Source organism: Drosophila ficusphila, unplaced genomic scaffold, assembly GCF_018152265.1.
Source record: "Drosophila ficusphila isolate 14025-0441.05 unplaced genomic scaffold, ASM1815226v1 contig_791, whole genome shotgun sequence".
NCBI classification, from domain to species: domain Eukaryota; kingdom Metazoa; phylum Arthropoda; class Insecta; order Diptera; family Drosophilidae; genus Drosophila; species Drosophila ficusphila.
The window spans coordinates 4,417,874-4,438,222 of NW_025064737.1; the positions used below are offsets into that span (position 1 = coordinate 4,417,874).

The 20,349-nt window shown below is 40.4% G+C and overlaps 1 protein-coding gene across 4 annotated transcripts in view; it reads left to right on the forward strand.

The window, feature by feature from the left end:
* The window catches only part of LOC108098554 (transcription factor E2f1), a 41,152-nt gene that overhangs the window by 19,024 nt on the left and 1,779 nt on the right, over positions 1 to 20,349 (forward strand). For 2 of the 4 annotated variants that reach the window (XM_017201552.2, XM_017201553.2), the window contains 4 exons: positions 15,032 to 15,839; positions 16,122 to 16,844; positions 17,933 to 18,179; positions 18,253 to 19,149. In XM_017201552.2, the coding sequence (XP_017057041.1) occupies positions 15,369 to 15,839; positions 16,122 to 16,844; positions 17,933 to 18,179; positions 18,253 to 19,149 (2,338 nt within the window). In that variant the 5' untranslated portion in view covers positions 15,032 to 15,368. Of the gene's footprint in view, positions 1 to 2,821; positions 3,612 to 8,264; positions 9,228 to 15,031; positions 15,840 to 16,121; positions 16,845 to 17,932; positions 18,180 to 18,252; positions 19,150 to 20,349 lie in introns of those variants that run through there. The other 2 variants (XM_017201555.2, XM_017201554.2) reach the window with 2 other exon arrangements.

Genomic DNA, 20,349 nt, shown 5'->3' on the forward strand with positions numbered 1-20,349 from the left:
GTCCAAGTCCCGGCCCAGACCAGATCTTTTCAGATCAGATCGGCCAAAGGCAGACCAGGTAGCCACCTCTCTTTCTCTCTTGGCTCGTCCTTTCTCTTGTCTCTATGCTTAATGATCTCAACTCCAATCTTCGTATTAATAAAATGGGGAGCCGTGGTGGAAGAATAGATAGATTATAATTCTACCATTGGCAAGTAGGCAGATGGTCGTAGGTCTTAGTTGAAGGTAAAAGTCTTTCGCAGAAATCTTTATCCAACTTTGGAATTTGTATGCATCTCAAATGTTCGGTTAGAAAATTTCTCACAGATTAATCTTTATAAAATCTAAACATTATGAAGATTTTTAAGTGGTGAATGAATCTGGATCTAAAAAAGTAGCCTGGACAATAATATAAACAATCTTGATTTGTTTTTCATGTAGTTTCCCTTTTTTTCTCTTCGATGCAATGCAATGTATTTTTCCTATTCTATTCAACAGATGTTTGAAGCTAATATCTAGATGGTTACAATTTCTCCATGTTTTTCGGAATCCACAAGTGACACCAATTGATCGATGGTATATTCCATTACTTTCCATTGTTTTTCCAACTCGGAACCCTCTCGGTTCGTCAAGATCCCCTAGTTCTTATACGATCTTGGCTTGAGAACCCTGTCCTGTAAGGAGCGGCCTGACCCCTGAGAGCCCTTTGCCATCTGTAGGAATGTCTGTAAGATCCTTCGCAGCGTTTATTTTTCTTTTTCCTACTATGCCAACTCCCCTTTTCTTGTTCGTGGCATGCGCTAAGAAGGTTTGTTTGCATTGGTGTTCGTGTGTGCCAGCGGTAGTCAAAGCCATAAAGCGACAGCTGCAAACTATTTTCCTCTTCCTTCCTGGATGTTTCATGCATATACATCGCAGCAATACGTCAGTCAGACCAGACCCTCTGTCAAACCTCATCGAACCCCCCGAGTGCAACACGGGCTCTCTCCTCTCTCCTCTTGTCGCTGAATCCACCTCCCCGCCTCTCTCCTTTACTCAGCTCTGCTCACCTCTCCGCGGTGCAATGTCCTGGGCAGTCTGTACTACCCATCCATATCCTGCGGGACCTGACAGTTATGGGATGTACTGTACAGGCTCTGCTGCAGCGATGTAACTTTTATTTTCCGTGGGATTAGAGTGACTCCCCGAAGGCGTTGGGTGAAAAGTGGGTGCGCCAGACAGCGACAAGTCAATCTCCTGTCTCATATCCTCATATCCGACGGCGTCTGCGGCAACTTTCTCCCACTTCCTTTTTCTGCAAAATCAGCCATAATGTGATTATATTTTAAAATTGCTTGCATACCCTCTTTTGGCGGACAAGGTATCCTTTTTAGCTCCCTCACTCTGGATTTGAGAAACGAAAAATAATAATCAACCATTACAAATTTTTCATTTCCTTATAAAGTTTTCGTTTAATGGCTAACAGAAACTAGTTAGGCATTTTCATTAATTTTTCAATAAAGAAATTTAAATAAGGATTTAATTTTAGCCTCGTTAGTAATTATTTTGTTCCACCAACTAACTTAAACTCCCTTTATATACTTATACTTATACTTTTTTCAAAAGTCAAATCGTAAGATCAGAAAATAAAATCAGTTGGCTGTTAGACTGCTAACCTCATAAATTGAAGTAGGAACTCTGGGTAATTTCTTTTTGTGTGCAATCAAAAAGGGGACGTGTCCTGTTCGCTCCCTGTCATTAAGTCAGTACCGATCGTGCGATTTTGTGCGATTTTCGTTCTCTGATTCTTCGCCTCTGATTTCCGGTTGATTTGGACTTCTTTTGTTGGATTTGCATGACCATAAAAGCGTTATTCCTGCTTGTTCTTCAGCTGACTTGCTGTAAAGATCTTCTGTTCTGGGGTTCAATGGACCTAGACCTAGGCAAGCAATTAGCACCTGTCAACATCATCATGATGATCGCGGCAGTAGTGAGCGTCCAGAAGAGACCTTTTCAGGTCAGACAACTTCGGCTGGTAGTAATTACGATAAGTGACTCTCACTGGACATTCCCCTGCGGCTCCCTTCCCATTCAAACAGTCGCTTTCTCTCTTTTTTTGCACAAAGAAAAACGATTTTAAACTTTCAACTTTTCCAAATAATCGTAATAGGTTTGGCAATATGCTGGGATCTTTCTCTAGCAAATTATGTGTTTAACCTACTAAACATTTATTATGCATTTAAAAATTTGTCCATTCAATTAAACGTATTTATAACACAGTTGTGGATTGTCACCAAATATATATTTGCAATTATAATTTTAAAGCTTGCGGCATGTAAATATAGTGCTTCCTAAAAACAATGGAATTTATTGTTTGAAGAATTTGGTCACTGCATTTTTTGCGTGTGCAGTTTTGACGACTTTTCGGCAATGTTATTCATCAAAGTGCCTCCATACGTATTTCCTGCTTTTTGGCTTGTTCCGGTAGTTGGGTCATTTAGTCAATCAAGGATATCGAAACAAAGGGCTCTAGAAATCCCTGTCCAGACGTCTATTGTTTGAAGACCATACCACCTCGGAGAAAAGCTCTGGCATTGTGGATCCTTCTTCTTTTCTCTCTCTCGACCGGTCGCTCCGAGCCGAATGCATTATCCTCCCTTATTGTTTTTGTTACCCTGCTGCATTCCTTTTCGTACGCCCCGTTACGGGTTCTCTCTCCGATATTCCCTAAGCACTCGACTCATGATCCCCTGCAATTGCATTCCTGTTTCTGTTTCTGAGCTCTCTCCTCTGTTTCTCTCCCCGGCGCTTCTTCTTCCTTTTCGCCCGGTTTTTCGGAATTTGTTGTGGCAAGAAAGAACTACGCAACATTTACGAATCGAACGCAGCAGAAAGTGGAAGTGATCAGCGGATCTCCCGGATCTTCAGATCGAATATCGTTATTCGCGCGTTGTTTGTTTTTACCTTGTTATCGTTAACAATATTGTTTAAAAAAAAGCCGCAACTCCAAGTGACAAAAATTATTATGGAATATTTAAAGAATATTAAAGATAGTTAAACGTATCTGCAAGATACAGTAATAAAAACACCCGCTTACAAAGTGTTATGCTATGTTATAAACCACAAACGCACTCCACTACCAATGTTTCGGATTCCAAGGATGTTACTCAAAATCTATAAAACATGATTACCATATAACATTAAAAAACCTTTTTTTTGAAAATCCAAAAACATCGAAACACCAAATTATGTTTCTATTTTAAATCTATGCAATACTCAAAATTCTTCAAGTTTTCTCTTTGTTATTTATTATTAAAAATTTCACGTGTTAAACAAGTTTTTATCCAAAATCTCATTACTATTTAAGTGTTTCTATTATAAACGTTACTTCAAAATTGTTTCCAAAATCTAAAGAGATCTTTAAACTACTTGTAATATTCTTTTTATATTACTTTACAAAAAGCCAAATTCTTTTAGAGCTAAAAACGCTTATTTATTTATTATACATAACTATTACATTTGAATTAAGTTTTCGTAATTACAATACAATTAGTTTTTAATAATTTAATACTGTAAAACCAATCCAATATTTCCGCTGCCAAAAAGACCCTTTGGATTACTTTTAAAAATTGCTTCATCAAGGCTTCAATTGTGTAAGTATAGTCGGGATAAACAAAATTAAATTTTTCAAAACTTTGTATTAAATTTAACTGGTGGTATTAACCAAATTGAACATAACAAAGACTTTGAAACAAATATGGCAAACGTTTAAAGTCTTTTGTTTCCCGCCCAGGTTTATTTAATTTCTTTCGACTTTTGTTGGTGCTTCCACTTACATGTAAATGTATAATTAAACGTAAATAGGAATTCCATTTTGTTGGTAGCGATCTTGCGGCCTAGAGAGTGTTATATAGATAGCCATCGAGCGAGCGGGAAGTTCATTGAACGTGATTCGGTAGAATCGAAAGCAGCTAAAACCGAAACCGAACTCAAAACCCAAAACCGAGAACGCCTAACCATATAAGTCGGTAGTCAGAGTGTGCGTTTGCAGAGTATCTGTGAGTTTGTTGAGTAATCGTACTCACAGTTAGGGCGGACAGGTAGTCCACATAAGGTATTTCTCTCTTTCCCACACATGGGGCTTCTGTTGGGGGGAGGGGATCCAGTGGGGTCGCACGTCTCAATGTCGATCATTGAGCAATGTGGTTCGTAATTCGTTGTCTTTGTTTTTGCTTTTTGTAGTTTTCCTAACCGCCCAGCAATCGACGTTTGTACACTTATGTGTGTACAAATAGAGTCAACTGATATAGGGTATTTATGTTCAAAAAGTATTGTCATTCCCTTACGAATCAGGAAATTCAAACGTAAATTATTGTTAAGCTTATATGAAGAAATTTGCTAGATTAATTTACAAGAATAACACGGGAATGAAGAACACATGAGTAATATTTACTGATATACTGCATATCCTATCTGATTACTGTGAAACAATATCCTGTTTAAGATATCATTATTATTATTATTATTAATATTATTATTAATATAAAAAGTTAAAGTACTCAGTATCTATTAGCATAATTAAGGTGAAAATCCAATTAGTTAGCAATTTTTTAAACGGTATGAAATTAACATAATCCCAACAAAATTATTTACCCGGGGAAATATATTACAGGGTAAGGGTGAGGTGCTGTCGTTAAAAGTATTTCTGAGAGGAAAAATGTTTCTTGAAAACGACACAATCAATTTCCAGGATACGCCACAAGATGTTCAATAAATGTTCATCGCAGTCAACCGGGTGGGAAAAAAGGAAAACTAAAAACATATACTTGAAACAATTTCCATACAGATGATTTATAAATTTTAAAGCAAAAATTCCTGAAAATGCGTGTTAGCTAGAAAAACCTGTTTTTAAAGGTTAAAATGTGTTCAGTAAATAATAATATTACATTTTAGTATTTTTCAAGCTATCAATATAAAAATGTCGAATATATTTTTGTTTTTCCAAGTGCAGTTTAAAAGCTGCTGCCTCTGAAGGAAAAACTCCACCCCTTGACTCGAAAATTGTGACTGACATTCTGTCAAACAGGCGGCGACGTCGACGTCGACTTCAACCAGTAGTCGTCTCGTTCCACCTACCTCCCTGTCCACCGTCCACCTCCCCATTTCTGTTTCACTTTTATTTTAAAATTTGAATATCGCGCCGTGGCTTGAGATTCTCAAGTAGTTTTCTTGCTGATTGCATTCCATGCCGGCGTCGTGGTTTCCTCTCCTCGATTCCCATCCCCCTCTCCGCCGGCAACTCTCTTTCATTTCCCATATGTCTGGCGCTCCGGGGGGAAAAGGGGGCGGCGGTGGGGAATATACTATACTATATACGATATTTGCACCCCACTCAAGGCAAAGGGGTTGCTGCTCTGACGTTGACGAGGAAGGAGTCGTAGGGAGACGACGGAGAAAAGGAGTGCGAAAGGATGAAAGGGGAACGATGACGAGGTTGACGAGGAGCATGATGAATGCCTGACGCAGTTCCTTTGGGCTCTCAGACTTGAAACGCTGCCGGCTAAATGCGTCTGGGCTGGAAATTAACCGAGAGGATAAACGGTCGGAGGGCAAATTTAAAACTGATTATTTATAATCCAGTAAAAAACTTCACTTAACTAACGTCTAATCAGCTGGAAAATTTTTTAAATAATGGTGCTTTCCATCCAAGCAGAATATACTTTTACTTTGGTAAAAAAAATTTGATAGTTTTTATTAAGATTGATACTTTTCTTCAGAGTTCGGTGAGTAACAAAAGTGTAGCATGCTTTTCAGGGATAGCAATAAAATATTTTGAAGTTTAGTTTGACATTCTATATGTGAGTAGAAACGAGAATGTTTAGTCCCAATTTAGATCAAGTGTAATAAAATTGTATTCTACTTTATGCATTATATTTTTATAATACATATAAAATAACATACTCATAATTATTTAAATTAATTGCTTAGATTGAATTGCGCATTATAATTTATCATTCTGTTCGCAAGCGTTGCGAAAATTACGCAAGTGTCTAAGCCGAATTTCGGACATGGGTTCAATGATCTAAGCCCAAATAAAAACATCTGCTCAAATATGTGCGCAGTTATTGCTAAACGTATCTATGCCACACCGCATTGCCTTCCACCCTCTCTCCTTGCCGCTTGCCTCTTTGCCCTCCCGTAAAACTTTATGATATGACAAACGGGAAAAAATCAAGCAAATTATGGTAAATACGCCTCTGGAAACTCACGCCCCGCTTTTAGGATGTGGAATGGGAAGAAAACGGATACACAGATACCCACGAACTCAGAACAAAAAAAAAGAAGCAGGCACTCGCACACGCATTTCCAGTTAATTAAAAGTATTTATGACACTGCGCTCATAAAATGTCTTCCAGAGTACAAAAGTCCACCCAAGGATCGTGGGAAGTTCCCTCTTTCTCTCTTCGACTTGGCGAAAAAAAAAACATCTTGCAAAAAATGGTTGGAAAAAATCAAGCATAGAGATACTCTAATTGCATATGCAGGGAGAAGTGGAGGGGGCAGGCCAAAGTTCCTCTCTTTCTGCGGCTGTAAGGGGTGATTCTCGCTCCTCTTCTTCTTGTTGTCTGGTCTGGTTTATGGGAAATGCGAAAAAAATCACACTCACGGATCTGTGAGTGGCTTGGACTCCCCACCCAAGAAAGCCGAAGGATATCACAGCCTCAAGTCCTCGGGCGCAATCAGAAAAAAACAAATCCCAAAAAACTGCCAAAAAAAATTAATAGAAATTGAAAACTGGAAAGGAGATTACATTTTTTTTTACTGTTATGGGGTGAAGTTCCTCTGTGGATATGGGAAAAACTGAGAAGATCGCCTGACAAGTTGGAGAGATTTCCGAGATACATTTGTATATACAAAGTCGGGAATAAAAATGGAAGCGAGCATGAGTTGTAAATATTTAAACAGATTGCTGATAAAAATAAAAACATGAGAGCGAGTTTAGCTAATTTATGGTTGCATGATTTCAAAAGAAAAGTATGTAGTTGCAAATATTTGTTGTGTAGCTCAAAAAATATTGAGGGAAACAATTATCACCGTAATAAATGATATGGGTTGGGGAATAACAAATAATAACAAATAATAAATATTGGGACAGGTTGCTCCGAATCAGGTCATAGAAAAAGTGCTTTTTTACCCTAAAATATAAAATAATTCAGTTTCTCACATAAATATTAATGTAATATGTATTAAAGCAAACACGAGTTTAAAGTAATTTCTTGTTTATCTTATTTACTGAACTTAAGTAAAGTGATGCGTTAATTAAATGAAAATACAACCGAAATGATTTGGTTATTAAAAAACACATTGACTTTAGATGGTGACAAAATGTTATAGCCCATAGCTCATTGATTAGCTTGAGATAGTTTCGAAACATTTGAACATTCCATTTGATGGCAGTTTCCGGCCTTAAAAAATACCCCCTTGATGTAGTCTGAAAACCGACAACGTTGCAGGGCTGCAACTACAACAATGTCATCACGCATTGCAATGCAACACTTGGCACACAACTGATAAAGAGAAAGATGATGGAGAGGAAGGGAGTTGGGGGTCTCTGCCTCCGAGTCTGCCGGCGTCGCTGCCGATGTGGGTGCGGTAACAGCGACGTCGGCCACTTCCGTCTGAGCAATGTTTAGCCGAATTGTAGCCGGCAAGCAAGAGAGAGCGAGAGAAAAGGGATGGGGCCGAAGGCAAAAGCCGCTCTCTTTAACATTCGAGTCTGGCTTCCACATGCCACATGGGGATAGGAGGGAGAACAACAGGCGCCATTAGGTTCCACTCTCGCGCGCTTTCGCTTTTCGCCCGCTCCCCCACTCCACCGGTTTCAGCTGATGCCGCTGATTCGCTGCGACTATCAGGGTTTTTCTGAAATTCAACCATTGCTTTTCAAAGTAACTAAAACCTATGTAAATATACATTTGATTAGTTTTTGTAATCCATTCCATCAAGTTATAAATTAGACAATGAGCTTAAAATTTCCTACATTATTAATATAACTACATGTTTTAATGTAAAGTTTGTTGAAAACTTATTTTTTTTTATTGTTTGTCAACGTTTGCGTTGATAACATATCGAAATATCGTATCGTTTGATCAGTAGTTCTCCACTCTCCACGGTTGACTCTCTCGCTCTCTGTGTGTCGCTGGCGCTCAGCTGCTGTCGCTGGGAACTCGCCGCTACAAAAGCCGACGTGCGTTTTGTGGTTCGGTGGCGTTTTCGCCGTCTCGCCGCAATCAGTTCGCGTGCTCGAAGAGTAAGAAACGTACTATCCTACTCTATGGCTCGTGGTTGTCGCGCCGTGACGTCACTGATGTTGCCGCTGTCGCCCTCACCCACACTTGTGCGCACTGAAAAGACGTTCGGAGGGTCGCTGCAGGAAAACCGTCACAAAATCCGATAAAATCACCGAAAAGCTAACCAAAAAGAGTATAAGGCTGAGTTCTAAACAAATGCATGCAGTAGTAAACCGGCGGTAGCAATTAAACAAGCCATTACGTCGGGGCTTACGTTTTCTCTGCTTGACGTAAGGCGACTCCCTCTCTCTCTCTCGCGGTCTCTGTCCTCTCCGATTCTCTTTCTCCGTGTGTGGATTGCGTTTTTGCCGGCGACGTCGACTCCAAAAAAGACACGGCACAACACATACACTCATTTTGCTTTTACGTTGTGGCCCAAGAAGTTCAGTCGCTTTCGTCGCCAGTCCGCAAAAATGTGAAAATGGAAAACTGATAGGGAAAGCCGAGAAACCGAAAAACCGAAAAGACTGCAACTGCAAAAGCTCCAAAACCGCTGAAAAGCAACAGCAAACCGTTAAAAAGTGCGCGCGTGTAACAATTATGTGATATCTACAACAAATGCTCGAACTGCTGACGTCACGCACAGAATCGTAGAATATATAGAGAATATAGAAGAGAAACGTCACGTCGCGTAGTAAAGTTAAAAGTTCCCACACACACACGCGCCCACACACAGACTGAGTAAAAAAAGGAGGAAGAAGCAGCAGTATATAATACGTGGAATACAAAAAGTAACCGAAAGAAAAGGCAAATATCCGCAAAAAATCAAAAATTTGCAACTATGAAACGTGTGTGATATTCAAAAAGCAAGAAGAAGCAGGCGGCGGCGGAAAAGAAAAAGAAGAAGCCGATCAATTGTTGTTGTTGCGTGTGATATATAAAAAGCAAGTTAAAAGCGACAAAAATTCCAATTTTTAGGTGCGTATTCAAACAAAAAAAAGCGAAGGGAGTTTCCACTTTACCGATGATCAATTTATCATTCAATTTTCGGGTTCACCTAAAGACCCCTAATAACCTCCAAAACTGATACGGTGAATAGTAATCATTCATCAATTCTCTCATTCAATACCCTCTGCTCCATTTTTGAGAGATAATAAATTAAAATCGCCGTCCATCGGTTGAGTTTTAATTTTTGTTTGCCCAAAGTCGGAGGCGGCTTTTTTATGGCGCCCTTAGATTACCAATTTTAACAGATGTTAAGAAGCCAACAGTGCAGGTAACAGTTTTATGTGTTTTAAAAGTACGCGTGGCTAATTTGAAGTCTATCATGTGATTTGTAAGGAAACTTTAATAAATAAATATGTGCAAAATGTAAGCAGCACTACATTATGTATCGGCGCTATCACACAACACTGTGTGAAAATGTCATAAATGTTACTAGAACCGTTGATAAAAGTTAAGGGTTACCCAGTAGAAGTTTAAATAAATAATAATTTCGTGAAAACTAAAATCCAAGTTTTTTCATTATTTAATGTTGACGTGCTAAATTTAAGTCTTTAATAAAACTCCGCACATTAAAAGCTCCACTGCAAACTGATTTTATCTTTGAAATCACCTGAACATTTCCGTCGTAACCCCAACATTTTTACAAGCTGATTTTATTTTTTATAGTCTTTAGTTCCACTCTTCCTTCCGTAGCAACTAAAAGCTCGTTTAATTTAAATAAGAAATGGCGAAGTATTGAAGTACGCGTTATTAAATGTGTACGTTTTTTTTTAAGAACCTTATTCGCTAAACGTTTAACCTATTTTTGTGTTATTTATAAAATTAACGGAGGTTTACAATTAGCTGTAACCTTTCCATTTTCGCTCATTTAGCTGGTACTTGTATCAACAGTTTTCCACTTTAATCTGTGAATGTACTAACAACTGCACATTATATTGAACTTATGTACATATATAAGTACTTCATATATGGCCCCTGTTATCAGGCTTTTTAAGTATACAATGTTCGATTGACTCTAAATGCGTCATCGTTTGAGTGGCCAGGCGAAATGGAGTTTTGTACATTATGTATTTGGTTTGGAAATGCGCAAGGGGGCTTCCCCGAAATTCTTCTTGCCTTGCCGGCATTGAATTTCCACACCCACGCGAAAACTTTTGCCTTCCCGCCCGGTTTTTCTTTTTGTTTGCCATTTTCTATGGGCGAAATATTTTGCGACGCATTTTGTGCGCCTCTCCCTGGATAAATCTGCCTTCTCTTTCGCTCGTTCTCTTTTCCTCAGCCAGTTGGCAATTATTTTTGGCTTTCTCAAACAAGAAAAGAAGAAATTGCTAAGGCGAGGCTTATAACAGAGCCATGTTACTTTATTTGTTTAATTTGTGTGTTTGTGCAAATTAGTTATTTCCTTTTCCCTAAGCTTTGATCTTATAAAAACCAAGTATAATTGGCTCAATAAAATTAAGTAAATTATAAATAAAACAAAAACCGGCTACAAAAAATATAACCATGTGGACTTTTTTCTCGGACAAAAACAAAAGAGAAGTTCCATGTGGATTGCGTTTGTGTGTAACAGCTGTTATTCGGATTCAGGCCGGCTTTTGCTCTCGCTCTCTTTTTCCGCTCACCCGCAGCATCCCACACACACACTTACCTGGGAACTCTCTTTCAACTGCCGCTTAATACACAAAATTCGTGTTCTTTCTCTTGTTTTGCTTTTTGGTTCACTTTTTTCCTCAATTGCAATTGTTGTTGCTTAACACCTTGCACACTCGCACATTATTTATTTGTATTTATTTCACTTGTCCCTGCTTTTCTACTGCGCATGCAAAATCATGTGCAAAAAGAAAGCGAAACTTTTTATTAGCTTTGCGAGCCTGTGTGGGTGAGTGTATGTGTTTTTATCTGTGCATGTTTCCTTGGGCTTTTGCGCCTGCCTTATGTGTGTGTGTGTCTGCATTAATAACCAAATGCATATTTAATAACCATGTAAATGCATGGACTTCATTATTAATAACGGTATATTGGCATGCTGGAGGAATACAGTTATTTTTGCAAGTTTAATGCTATCAATTAAGTGCATTCGATTTGGGATTAGTAGAGGAAATTAGTTTTGTTTTCGATGTAGAGATATTATTTTGACAATAAGCTGTTTATAAATTGAATACAGTATTAACAGAGTAATTGAATTAAATTGCTTTTAAATTGACTTACAAAGAGTGAAGCCCCGTTTGTCTGGTCTGTTCTTCTAACCGTTTTCTCTCCACCTGGCAATTTTTTGTTTTTACCTTTACTAATTTGAAATTAACACGGCAAACGCGAGAGTGAGAGAGGGAATGGGAGCGAGAGGCGACAGCGCTATCAAAAGTCGCATTGCGTGCCTTGAGTCGCTTGGCTGCCTCTCTCCCTCTTTACCACACCCCTACCTCTACCCCTCACAACCCCCAGCGGAATTATTTACTTGGCCCCTACATAATATGTACGTTTTTTTCTAGCCTTTTCCTTTATCAGTCATACAAATTGTACTGCTCTCAATGAGAACCCAAAACCAAAGCAAAGAAAAGCTATTTTAGATTTTATTGTTGCTCCGCTCTGTTGCGCCAATGTTGATTGAAAAAAAGAGACGAAAAAAAAACAAAAATACAGAAAAACTTGTTATTTATTTGCCGTGTAGGCCACATTTTCCACGATTTTCCATTCGCCGCTTCGTATTTTCATGTTCATTTCCCTGTTTGCATAATGTTATTTTCCCTCTGTTTGCTTTGCCTTGTGCTTCGCCTTCTGCTGTTAGATAAATGTATGCAGAGATGACTGACAAGTGCACTTAGAAGTTATTATTATACAGATACAGATACGTTACCTTCAAGATATCTTCTTTTCAATGAAGGGGGGTTTTCTTGGAGGGGTTGATACTTAAACAAACTTTATACGTTTTTGTAGATTTTGTTTTGGTCTGCAATGCTAACCAGGTATTTTATTTTCTCTTTATTTAATATCAGGCTTTCAAGGTCTTTCAACTTGTAGCTGAAAATAACACTAACACGATTTTGTTAAGTAATTTGACTTATACATATATAAACGTGTTAAATAACCTCTCGTAAATAAAAGTACATTTTGTATTGTTAAATGTTAGATAATGTATGGTATTTCGTGGCAAACTGTTACTGGTGATAAGTTAGAGGTGCTCCCTTGATAACCTCTATATAACAATTAAGTTTAATGACTTTCATGAAATATTAAGGTCTTTAAAGTCGTCAGATGAAGTTTATTTTTAATTGTGAAACTCGCAATTTTAAAAGGCTTCAAAAATAAGTCTTCTTTTTTTTGTATGTTGTATATGGATCTCAATCCTTCCCAAACCCCTTCCTCGTTTTTTCTTGCTAAATTGTGTTGTTTAAGTAATTTTATACGTCCCACTGTAATTTTAGATGCAAAATATTTCCAGCTACTTGTTCGGATTTTGCGTGCCGATCAAAAGAAATTTAAATTGGAAATTTCAATCGGCGAGACCTACCTGGTTTTTTCGGTACCCTTTTCCTCTCCCTCTCCTCTTCGTTTGCCTTTTGTCTGGCCCACATGATTTTAACATTTCTTTTGGAGGCAGAAAGAGAGAGAGAGTATACGATTTCCATGTATAGGACTTGAATTACCTGAGCTCGTTCGTCTGTAAGCAAATACCGTTTTTTTTTAGCTCAAACACACCAACACATTAACACACGCTTGAAAAATCACTGCAAGCTTTCGGCTAACGTTGAAATGGATGCGAAAGGAAAGAATTAAGTTGCCACCAACGCAACTGCAATTTAAAACACCAAAAGTAGCCAATAAGATGGAAAAGGGGAAGGCCAGACGGCATATTAGTTAAATAATTTCTCATTAACAGTAAAAAATCTAAAATGAAAAATCATAAAAAATAAATCATTCCTTTTTTATCCCGACTTTCGTTTTATTAAGATCACAAAATGCTTTTTCAAATCTTTTTAGATTGGATTTGATTTTAGCAAATTTTAATATTTTATAATAAATCTTTAACTTTTTAAAATTATAATATATTTAAGCATTTTAAAACTGGTTTTAAAGCTGCTGTTTAAAGGGAATTAACAAATCTTAAACGGAGATTATCAGTGTTTAGATTTAGTTACCTCGAAGCGGAATTTCTGGCTTTCAAGGCCACTGTGCAATGTTAAATGCGATGGCTTGTCTACCTCGCGGGTTTGCTATTCCAATTTCTTGCAAATTTCAGCAAATTCCAAGCGACATTTTAGCGGCACCTAGTTCGGTTTACTTTAGCGCATTCATTTGCGCTATCATTCTTTGGTTTATTTTCTTGCCGCGTCTAGAATAATTATCAGCTAGTGTGGTTGGAGAAAAAACGGATAAGTTTGTGGCTGCATTTTCTCTGTCGTTTTCTATTTTGCTAAATTCATAACCGTTGGCTGCTTAGTTAACAGTTTCTGTTATGCAAATTAACATTGCACGCAAGGCGAGCAGCGCTAATTGCCAGTTTTACCTTTTTGTTGTTGTTATTCTTATTTTTACGCTCATTTGAGCTTTTTAATTTGTTGTTGTCGTCTTCCATTCATGCTCACTTTGACTGCGAACGGGGCCAGAATCCCTCTAACGAACTTAAAGTCGGGCTTGTGGAGCAAGAGGTGACAGGTAGACACACAGAAAAAAATATTAACTCTAAAACCTCTAATGTAATTTTTTATTTGATTGATATAGTAAACAATGTTTGTATTAATGCCGGAATATTAATTAACCTTTAATTAAAAGTTTGCTGGTTCACAAAATTCATGAATAATAAAACATATACATAATATGATATGATAAACATTATATGTATTATATTTTAAGTGTGGCTTGTATATTGCCAAAAGCGCTTTAAGCCGACCGCGGCAATAACGTTATTTTCTTCCTTACCTGATGGTTTTTCTCGTTTCTATCGCTTGCCTTCTCTTTTGCGTTTGTTGCTTTTGCCTTCTGATTCTTCCACACATATTGATTGTTTAATATTTTATGCCGAGTTTATTGACATTTTGTGCGCGAACTTAAGCGTGTCTTCTTCTTGGGTTCAGAAATAGTTTCGGCATGCTTCAGAGCGGACAATTCCCCCCGTTTTCCCCTCTCCTAGCTGTTGAATCCGGTTCGTTTGAGCTTAGCATTTTTGTTTAACCATTGTTTTTTTTTTAGGTTCCTGTATTTGAGCTTATCATCTGGTTTGGCTGCATTTTATATGCGTCAATCAGAGGTTTGATGATCGAAGATTTATAATTATTGAATAATTTAAAAACTCTTTGTGTCGTATTGTGTGTACTTTGGGACTTGCATAAAATTGATATGACTACCGGATTGGAAGGTATAAATTATAGTTTATTAAGCCCTGCAGATCTACCAACAACCATTTTTTCCCCCAAACTCACAGTCTGTTATCAGTTTAAAAGTCACAGCCTTTTGTTATTTACCTGTTTTTCCCCAATCGGCCATTTCCTTTTGTAGCACTCTTTAATTATAGTCGTGAAATTGTTTGTTCTCGCCATTGCCTTTCGTTTCGCATTTATTTGCATTTTCACATACATTCGTTCGTTCGCTTGTCGGTTGCGCATTTTAATTTGTTGTTGCGCCCGGCTGGAAAAAATAAGAGGCAGATCAAAAGTTTAATGTGCCAAATGCATAAAATATCGAGAAAGGAGGTCAAACTACTCCACTAGCTATAAATAAGAGCCAATAAAGTTCACACACAAAAATCTAACCTTATCTACTCTTTTTTTGTTCTTTTGCAGATGTGAAGAATCCTTAGGTGCTAATTTAGTTGATAAGCGCAAAAAGAAAAAGAGAGAGAGACAGAGAGCGATAAACAGGCAGTACAATAAGTAAACCGACACTCGAGCTGGAATATCCGACTGGGTGGCAACTTTTCGAAGGCAGTGCTTAAAAGTATGCTACAAAATAAGGCCAGCGATCGCCGACTGAGGCGAACTTAACAGAATCAGCCGCATATACATAACAAAAGATATCTACGAGAACAGAGAAGGAGGCAGAGGCAGAGAGAGAGAGGGAGAGTGAGAGTGAGAGTAAGGCGGAGGATCGCCAAAGAATCACGGAACAACCGGCAGCGAAATGTCCAAGTTCTTTGTGAATGTTGCCCCCATCAACAACAGCAACAGCAGCAATAACAACAACAACACCACCAGCACCACCAACACCCAGCGACACCAGCAACAACACTATGGCTCGGGCGGGACACCTGGCCACTCGATGGTCGCCCGCAGACTCAACTACGATGTGCTCGGCGGCACCACCAATATCAACAACAACAACAACATTGTGATCAAGAACGAGGCCCTCGATCTGGACTACGATCACGCCCTGAGCAGCGGCGACAGCAACAGCAATAGCAACAGTAACAGCGGCGTGGCAGCCCATCTGCGGGACCATGTGTACATCAGTCTGGACAAGGGGCACTCCACGGGGGCGGTGGCCACAGCAGCGGCGACAGCAACGGCGGGCCAGCAGCAAGTGCAGCAGCAGCACCATCAGCAGCAACGCAAGGTGGCCGGAAAGTCCAACGATATCACAAATTACTACAAGGTGAGTTGTGGTTTCAGAAAAGAAGGGGATGTAGGGTTTAGGGTCATTGGGGAGTTGTTCATGAGTGAAAGTCATGAGCAAAAACAATATGTTGCTGTTCAAACACGCTGCCAGGACTTAAACAACAAGCTTAAATTCAAACTGGGTTACAGTATTCGCAAGAAAATGTTGTTAAATGTTGTCCTTTATATAAAAGACCAGCAATGTAGTTTAGATACTATGTTTATGTACTATATTTATGTTAATAGAACTTTGTTAACTGTTTTATTATTCTCCTCGCAGGTCAAACGCCGGCCCCATGCTGTCACCGACGAGATCCACCCGAAGAAACAGGCCAAGCAGAGCGCGCACCATCAGACGGTGGTGTACCAGAAGCACGTCAGCACGCCCCAGCAGCTGCGGCACAGCCAACACCAGCTGAACCACGATGCGGACGCGGAGCTGGACGAGGATGTGGTGGAGCGGGTGGCCAAGCCGGCAGCGCATCACTCGTTCGCCCTGTCGACGCCCCAGCAGCAGTTGGCCGCCTCGGTGGCCAGTTCCTCGAGCGGCGACCGCAATCGGGCGGACACCTCGCTGGGGATACTGACCAAGAAGTTCGTGGACCTGCTGCAGGCGTCACCCGACGGCGTTGTGGACCTGAACGAGGCCTCCAATCGGCTGCACGTGCAGAAGCGGCGCATCTACGACATCACGAACGTCCTCGAAGGCATCAACATCCTGGAGAAGAAGTCGAAGAACAACATCCAGTGGCGCTGCGGGCAGTCGATGGTCAGCCAGGAGCGGTCGCGTCGCATCGAGGCGGAATCGGAGCGACTGGAGCAGCTGGAGAACCAGCTGAACATGGCCATCGACCAGATGCGCGGCAGTCTGGCCGAGATCTCCCAGGAGGTGGAGAACGCCGGCGGCATGGCCTACGTCACGCAGAACGACCTGCTCAACGTGGATCTCTTCAAAGATCAGATCGTCATCGTGATCAAGGCGCCGCCAGAGGCCAAGCTTGTGGTGAGTTTTAAAGTGTGGAAAACAAGATTTGGCAAAGAAATGTCGGATGGAATACTAGAAAAAATATTACCAGGAAGTGAATGAGCGAGTATTTATTACTGAATCCTTTAAGGGTGTTTTATTGTCACTTAGATTTTGATTACTAACAATATATTTAATATATTAATTGGATGAGCAACAGTAATATTTTTGACTCATTCCACCAATCAGAAGTTGTCGATATCCCCATCTTTTATTTCTGTACCAACTGCTTATATCTCTGCGGATATAATGTGTAGTTCCTATATAGGTTTGCCTACGTCAGAGCTTTTCCTAGCTTTTCCCTGCTTTTCTTTGGCTAGTCAGCGGTGCTTCTTCTTAGCGTCTGCATGCCATTAAACGTGGCGCTTATTTATAGAAGCCCATCGCAGCGGCAGACACGACAGGCAGAATGGAATCCCGCCCGGCCTGCCGCTCCTCCTGTGGCCACCGCCTTCCTTTTGATATCAAGTAAATTTCTGGCCTCGTCCAACAAACTTTTTCCAATCGCCGCTGCTGTTGCCGCTCGGTCGAACTATTTATAAAAATATAGCAACGCTTAATGTTCTCGCTCGCCTTGAACTGTTAAATGAACTCTCCGATTATCTGTGAAAAAAGTGCGAGATTTTTATCTGAGGGATTTCGACAGATATCCATAGTTATGATTTTTCGAATACAGTTTCCAACGACCACTTAATTCTCAAGCCCTCTGGCAACGCCAATAACCGATTGCCGAAATAACAACAACGCAGAAGAGAGGCTATAAAAAATAAAATAAAACAAAATAAAAGAAGGCTGCGGGGGGTAAGAAACGGCGAAAAGCAAAATATCATTTCTAAAAATACGCGAGCGGCAAAAAAAAGCTGCTCATTCTCGGGCTCGCTTCATTTGTGTTTCTCTTTCGCTGCCGAGCGGTCGGCGACCGCTAAACAATTTCTACCGCTTCCCCATCAAATCAGAAGTTAGTTTCCCGTTCGCCATTTATCTGTATTTTTGTATTTTATGCGTCGACATACCTACATTTGGAATTCGGTTAATAATCGGTTTTCGGTTGTGTTCTTGCTTTCCAGCTGCCCAACACAAAATTGCCGCGCGAGATTTACGTGAAGGCGGAGAACAGCGGGGAGATCAATGTCTTCCTCTGCCATGACACCTCGCCGGAAAACTCGCCGATTGCGGCGGGCGCCGGCTACGTTGGAGCCCCCGGCGCGGGATGCGTTCGAACGGCCACCTCCACGCGACTGCATCCGCTGACCAACCAGCGCCTGAACGATCCGCTCTTCAACAACATCGATGCCCTGAGCACAAAGGGATTAGGTGAGTTGCATGCCAATCAATTGTAGATACAAATTTGCCAACGATTTACTTACTCTCATCTTTTAACTTGCAGTTCCCACGACCTACCGCTCGGCCCGCAACCTCAGCAAATCGATCGAGGAGGCCGCCAAGCAGTCCCAGCCTGAATATAATAACATTTGTGATATTGCGATGGCCCAGCATCATAGTCTGAATCAGCAAACGCAGCAGCAGCAGCAGCAGCCACAGCAGATGCTGCAGCAGCCGGAGGAGGACGACGTGGACGCGGAGCTGAGTCAGCTGGTGCCGACACTGACGAACCCGGTGATCCGAAGCCATCAGTTCCACCAGCAGCAGCAGCAGCAGCCGTCCATCCAGGAGCTGTTCAGCAGCCTAACAGAATCCTCGCCCCCGACGCCCACGAAGCGTCGTCGGGCGGCAGCAGCCGCTGCAATTGCCGCAGGCAGCGCGACAGCAACAGCAGCAACTACTACGCTTAATAGTCATAACAACAACAGCAGCAGCAGCAACCACAGCAATCATAGCAACCATAGCAGCAGCAACAGCAACAGCAACTCCTCTCAACCGCCCACAATAGGATACGGCAGCAGGCAGCGACGCAGCGATGTGCCCATGTATAATTGTGCAATGGAGGACGCCACCACAACATCTGTAGCAGCAGCAGCCGAAGCAACTGCCAAATCGCGAGCAGCAGCGGCAACACAGTCGTCGGCGATAAGCGCACTGCATATGCAGTTCGCTGCCGTGGCGGACAGCAATAACAGCAGCAGCGGCGGCGGCGGCGGCGGCTGCGCTGACGGCGGCTATGGCAGCATCGCTGGCGCTGGCGCCAACGCTGATCCCCATCAGCCGTTCAGCCATGGCCGCCACAGCTTGCCGCCCGGCGTGGCCGACTGCGATGCCAACAGCAACAGCAGCAACGTCACGCTCCAGGGCCTGGATGCGCTCTTCAACGACATTGACTCGGACTGTAAGTACTCGCGGGCAGCTTGTTTCCTCCATCCCCAGCCTCAAGCGGTCAAAATAATAGTTTTCTGCTTAACGTACATGTACTCTTTTGAAGCGAAGTGGACTTTAAAGCCTAGTACTCACATCAGCGAAATCTGTTTTATGAATACATTTCGTATTGGTGTTTTCTAAAAAAAAGTACTAAGATAATCGAAACAAATTAATCAGTGGGAATTTTTTCATGCCCCTCGGGAAAAGAACATTAATTATTTGTGATTAAGTGTGTGTCAATGAAGTGCTTTAAAAAACGGATTTCCCCGCCAATTTCAAGAATATTATCTGTTACTCTTTTCAAGAATCTTTATGTTTTCTTTTAAATCGCTATTATATTTCGATCAATGTTTTAACTTGTTTCCAGGCGTTTCGAACTGAGTGCTGGGCTTTATAAAAGTAAACTTTTTCGGCTTTAGAATTTTATATATTTTTGAATATCTTGTTTGATCTATTATTTTGACGGCAACTGTAAATAATATAATCTGATCGTGCTTGCAATAACCCATTCATCCAAGATCATTTCGCATTCGCCACAGTTTTTGTGTCGTCGCTATGTAAATAACAGCAGCTAACAGCTAACTGTGGAAAAATTTCTAGATCTCAACGAGGCGCACTTGTCAAGAGCTCTCTCTGTGACCTGCGTGTATCCACAATCCGCATCACAGTCTGAGTTCTTGCTGAGCGTGAGTCCTCGAAGCAACATAAACCAAAACCTAAGGTAACAGATCATGGAATTATGAGCTTTTCAAAATTTTCAATATTCGTCCAACGTATTTTATTTCTTTTTGCAACATTTCGGCCAACGAGAATCAGTTCAAAATTGACAATTTGATTTTATGTTTATTTTTATTTGATAAACCATTTATGTTTGTTCAAGGGGTGTGAAAAAATCTCTGAAGAAAGTCAATCGAAAGGGATTTTTAGAGCACCCCCATTATGTAATTAACACTGTTTAAAGGGTAAAAACAATCCATTCAAACATAACATCTAACATGTGTCTCATACAACATTTGCTCATACCCTGCAATTCCATTTATCACTATGATTTGATATTTGAAACTGCAGGGTAATCACACATTGTGCTCACACCAACATCCTAACCATTTACTAATAATATAAATTGAAATGTAATAAGTATTGTGCATAATTGTATATATATATCGACATA